We start from the raw sequence: 5,823 nt of genomic DNA on the forward strand, positions 1-5,823 counted from the left end.
AATGAAAATACAGCTATGGAGCCCAGTCCAAATGGATACATCTACAAAATATTCCCACACACAAGGCTCAGGGAATATTGTAGAAGAGGTGGCCGAAAGCTCATAAGAGACAGAGGATCAAGGAGTTCATATGGAACTGTGTTTTCTAGTAATGTCAGAAGATACACCCATGAAGTCTCACCATCATGGCTGCCCAAACACGAGTGGAATAAGGATGATACCAACAGGCAATGCCAGAGTGGATGAGAAAAAGCCAAGGCAGCCACAACCCTACACATAGGCACCCAAGGAAAGCTGAGAGGGGTAGAGGAGATCTTCCTAAGAGAAGAACATAACAACTGGTTGTGCCAAATGACCAGTCCTGAAAACACGCAAGCAGGTAACAGTACATGTACTGACAGGATATGTTTAGGAATGTATATGTGTCTACATATACACATGCAAAAACAATTAGTGAAAAAGGAGGCCATAAATTAGAAGGAGAGAAAACAGGGTCATATGTGACGGTTTGGGCAAAGAAGGAGGAAGGGAGAAAGGTTGTAGTTTTGTAATAACCCCTACATAAAAATTTAAAAAGAAACAAAAAAACCAAAACAACAGCTCAAACTACTCTTATGCACGTATCTCCTTTGTTGAACTATTGTTATCTGAACTCTCTCACTTTTTTGTATCAAGTCTGTTAAAGAAACAAGCTAAACTTTTCAGCCCAGTTATAGCATACAAGCTGTGTTTGCTGTTCAGAAAACAGGAGACATTAGAATATTCATTTGTATAGTACTAGGTTCTTGGAAGCAGAAGGGCTGGAAATGAACACAATTAGGGAGGAGGGTATAATTGTTTCTACAGAACCAGCAATGGGACCTAATCCTCTGAGCCAGTGAACATACAGTTGGAAATTGAAAAACAAAATACACTTTGATGTTGAACAGCAACCAAATGTGCTCTGAATTACAATCATAAATTGTGCACGCATGTATTTTCTTGCAAGTAGGAGCTTGCAATAACTTATGGGACATGTGTTCATATCATGTTTAAGGAGTTAAAAATAAGGTTTTGTTTTTTTAGGAAATTAATGCTTAAATGACTCCCCAGTAATTGCAAGTAGTTTTTAAATCTTCTTACCTTTCTCAAGGCAGGCAGGCACAGTGGCTTCCTGGTGGTATGCAAGCAGTTGTCACAGAGCTCAGTAGCTTAGAGTGCTGAGCACTTGTTCTTTTTTTTTTTTTTTTTCCAGCATCAAAGTTTTTATTCACGTGAATTGTTAAAAATGAACATCTACACCAGTGTAAATGAGGGTGGGAGAGCAAGGCAGGGCGGGGCCAGGTAGAGGACTTCCCTCTATTGGTAATAAAGCTCCAGGTTCATCCCATCATGGATTTCATAATCTCCCAGAGACACGTGGTCCTTAAAAATCGTGTACCACTTTTTAAGAACAATCTTATTCCAACGGGTGCCAGTTTGGGCCGCTATCAGTTTCTTCAAGTCCCCGATGCTGTCATCGGTGTTGCACTTAACGCGAACTTTCTTTCCTAGATGGTCGTTGCAAACCACCTCAATCATTGTGGCTCTAATCTCCACGAACCTACCGACGACACAACTTGTAGCTCGAACGCTGAGCCCTGGCCCGATTTAAGGTAGGAAACAGCTGAGCACTTGTTCTTGAAGAGTTTCCGTGAGTGAAGAGCTGTGCCTCAGAGCTGGGTTGTCATTTCAGATTTCTCAGGATGCTGTTGTCAGGTGTCAGCCTAGAGTCCAGGAGAGGAGGCAGATTAGTAAAGAACAGTTTCCTTCAGAGTACAGCAATTGTTCTATATTCACATGTTCTCGGGAAATGAATAGAAAACCTAAACAATTCTTAGGCGATATTGAGGAAGGTCTCGCTTACCCTATTAGTTTTCTTATTTTCTAGCTCTAATCTTTTGCATAAATGTCTAACATATAAATTCCTAAAGCCAGAAGAAATTTCATCTGACAAAGACAAATAATTGAAGCAAAATTAGGACTGTAGTTAATGAATACGGTAATTCATCAACACTTTCTTTTTACCTAAACTGACACCAGGAAAGAAAACTCCACCTCACAGCTATGAACTGAAGAATGGAGAGGCTGTTTCTACCATACAGCTATTTACAGGGAATCAGGGTGCCCTAGTTGTGGGGTCCTAGGCTGTCAGGAAACTCTGTCTTGCCAGAGATGACATTCAAACTAGAGAGGAAGATAGTCTGCACTGTGTGTGTTAAACACAATGGGGCTGAAGGAAGCATTAGAAGTGAGGAGTACTGAGTTTAAGAGTTTAATAAAGATTATACTAGCTTCCTGACTCATGTTGTTCAATGTCCATATAATTTGAAACATTGCCCCTGGAGGGGGAGACCTGGTGGCACTCAGAGGAAGGACAGCAGGTCACCAAGAAGAGACTTGATACCCTATAAGAATATACAGGGGGAGGTGATCCCTCTCAGGAACAGTCATAGGGGAGGGGAATAATGGGAAAATGGGAGGGGGGGAGGAATGGGAGGATACAAGGGATGGGATAAACAAGAATAAATTAATAAAAAGAAAAAAGAAAAAGAAAAAAAATAATTTGAAACATTGCATTTTGTGTCATGAACGTATACAAGTGTTATACATCAATGAAAATTTCTGAATTGACGATAATAATCTTATAACCTATTTATATGGATAATAATAAGCCTGACTCATCACTCACCTGAATATACCCAGGTAAAAGTGAAAAGAGAAAGGTCACCACACAGACCTTACAACCAATGTGCATCCACTACAGCCTGCAGGCTGGAATCCGTTTTCAATAAAGAATGTTTGAACAATGTTAAAAAAAAAAAAAAAAAAAAAAAAAAAAAAAAAAAAAGCAGGAGGGAGGGAGGGAGGAATAGGAGGGTACAAGGGATGGGATAACAATTTAGATGTAATATGAATAAATTAATAATATGTATGTATATATATATATATATACAGAATTGGACTTGAAAAAAAAAAGAGTTTAAGAGGTCCAAAGGGTTCATTGAGAAGATGGCCTCTGAATAGGAGCATCTTGAAGGAAAGAATACTCTTCTGAGGAATGTGAGGGAGTTTTCAAGGAAACAAGGGTGTGAAGGTCCTGGCAACACAGCCTTCCTAATGATAGTGGCGTGGAATCCTACGAGGCCTCTATGGCTAGAGAGGAGGAAGAGGGTGGAGGTAGGATCATGATAACTGGTACTAGGTGAGAACAGGAAGCAGACACTGCCCAGTTTACACTGAGTGCAAGGACTGTGGTTATTCCCCTCAGGATTTCCAAACCAGGGTGCTACTGACCTCTAATTGCAGGGCTGTTTAGGTATGACATGTGATATTGGGCCATTGGGTATTCAGTAGTGGGTGCATTTAACGTCTGTCCATTAGGTTGTAGGCATGCTTCTCCAGTGACAAATTAAGTACGCTTTCAAGTGTCTCCTAGATGGGCAGATCACCTTCACTTATGATCCACTGCTCTAGTGATATGAGAAACATCTAAACATTGTGAAAGGAGGAGGAGTATGATCTAACTTAAAATTCAGAAAGATCATCCAGACTGCTATTTGGACTATAAGCTGGGAGAAGGATAAAGGATCGTATCATCATTCTAGAATTTACTAGATCAGGAACTTTGAGTGTTGCCACCAAGAATCCTGATACCATAATCAATGACTCCTTTTATATAATATGTAATTTATGCAAAAATACTCACAAGTGGTAGCAATAATAGATAACTCAAACATGCTCATCTATTCCTCATTATAAAGTAGAAAGTTAAATTTCGTGTAACTTGAGCCAGGCATGGTGGTGCATTTAAGCGCATGAGAAGTAGAAGCAAAAAGATCCAAACTTAGAAGCCATCTTCAGCTATATGATGAAGGTAAGACTACCCTCATCTACCTGAGACTGTTTCAAAACAACAATAACAACAACAAAAGTCCCAAATTGCTATAATTAACTATAGAAGTCTCCAATTAGAAGTACACTACCTGAGCGATATTGTTTAATTAATTTAATGTTATTTATTTATATTTAACATCTTTTTATAATTTATTTTTAATTAATATAAAATATTATATTCATTCTATTACAAAATGTCATATAACAAGGTAATGTAATTGGCAAACTATATATTTATAATATTATTTGTATTTTTATTTTGCATTGTGCTTTTCTTTGGCACATGCAAGTTTTTATATATATCTGTATTTGTACAAAGTACTAATATACAAGTTTCCTCAATGTTAATAAATGGAGAAAGACTTCAAAATGAATACAAATTATATAAATTAGACATCTGTAAAATATTGGCAAATGACAGAAAAATTATTAAAATATATGTTTAACATCCATAAGAATCATTAAGCTGTTATTTATTAACTGTCAGAATGGCAATGATGAAGAGGATCTTATTTGATATTTGTAGGAAACAGATTTACACCACGAGGTAAAGAATCAACTGTTCGAGATCATAAACCACAAGTATTTTACCTTTGGGATTTTTTCCTATGGAAGTAATTACACAAGAGCCCAGTGATCCAGTATGTGCTGTGTGGTCGCCACTTGGGGCTAGGATCAACCCCTCACCCAAAGTAGTTTCAGATGTGGAGACTGATGAAGCCACACACACCGAGGTATGAAAAGGTTTGTAATTCACATAATGGGAGCCGCAGAGGAGATGTGGGCAGACACCTCGCTTGTCTGCACGAGCTTCAGTGAGAAAAGAGGTGATGGCTCTGGTTAGGGCATGGGCTTAAGATGAGTGTTCTGAGCAGGATCAGCCACTTGCATGGTTTGAATTTCATTCCCACACTGAGAGGCTTTCCTCCAGGTCTACCCAACTATGGGGAAAAAGAAGCAAGCTCTATGTGTGTCGTGACAGATGCCTCAATCAACATAAAAAATGGAATCAGACCATATTATAGCTCACTCCCGAGGTCTGATCAATGAGGGAAATATGCTGTGCCCCGCCCTTGCCCTGCCCACTCCATCTTGTCTTTAGGAAGGCAGCATGCCATCTTGTGAGGCCTGAACCCTGAGTGTAATGAAGAAAATGAATGTTCCTTTCAATGCCTTCTTGGCAGGCTTAGTGCTGACTCAGTTGAGAAGCAAATGAACACCTAGGTCCCTGTGGACAGTATCTGGAGGTGAAGAGGACAGGTTAAGTTCTGATGAGGTCTGGAACTGTGTTTATATGTGGAGCAACATGTGTGGTCTGATTTGTGCTTTGGTTATCAGCAAGGAAAATAATTTGCAGACTTCCTCAGTCTAATAGATGATCCTGGGAAGGGTAACTGCTTCTACTATCGTTGATTGGAACACATAGCTTAAGAGTCTATAAAAATTCATAGAAAGGGTCTATGGCATTTCCTATAGTCATCCACAAGTGTGGAGACAGTTGCTTTAAGTCAGATCAATTTGTGAAAATGGACCGATCCCCGCATCTTTTCTTTTATCTGAGATGTCCCAGTGTGGAGCTGGTAGCAATAGCACATAGGGAAACACAACGAACCCACCTGTGACTTGTACTACCTCCCTTGCTAATCCCTCCCTTGTTTTATAAAGCCTTCCCACATGGCCAATGTGTACGAAGAAGAGCTCCCCACAATGTCTCTTGCATATCACAAAAGCATTAGACAGGCAGAATATACTAGATTGTCCAGATTTAGTTCTAAAGTGCTGTTTCCGCCTTTAAAAAGGAGGCTTTGACCCTCATTTGCCCATCGGATTTCTGCCCCCATAATCCAAGGCATAATACTTACCTGGCTTTGACAGTTCGTGGGCTCAAGGCTTTCTCTTCAGAAAAGT

The 5,823-nt window shown here is 39.5% G+C and overlaps 1 protein-coding gene across 1 annotated transcript; it reads right to left on the bottom strand.

The window, feature by feature from the left end:
• Positions 1-1,232: 1,232 nt before the first annotated feature.
• LOC127201835 (ubiquitin-like protein 5) lies at positions 1,233-1,643 on the bottom strand. The gene has a single exon (XM_051160537.1). It carries the CDS (start codon positions 1,558-1,560, stop codon positions 1,339-1,341), a length of 222 nt encoding a protein of 73 aa, XP_051016494.1. The 5' UTR covers positions 1,561-1,643; the 3' UTR covers positions 1,233-1,338.
• Positions 1,644-5,823: the final 4,180 nt, after the last annotated feature.

This window comes from Acomys russatus, chromosome 17 (assembly GCF_903995435.1).
Source record: "Acomys russatus chromosome 17, mAcoRus1.1, whole genome shotgun sequence".
Taxonomy (NCBI): Eukaryota; Metazoa; Chordata; class Mammalia; order Rodentia; family Muridae; genus Acomys; species Acomys russatus.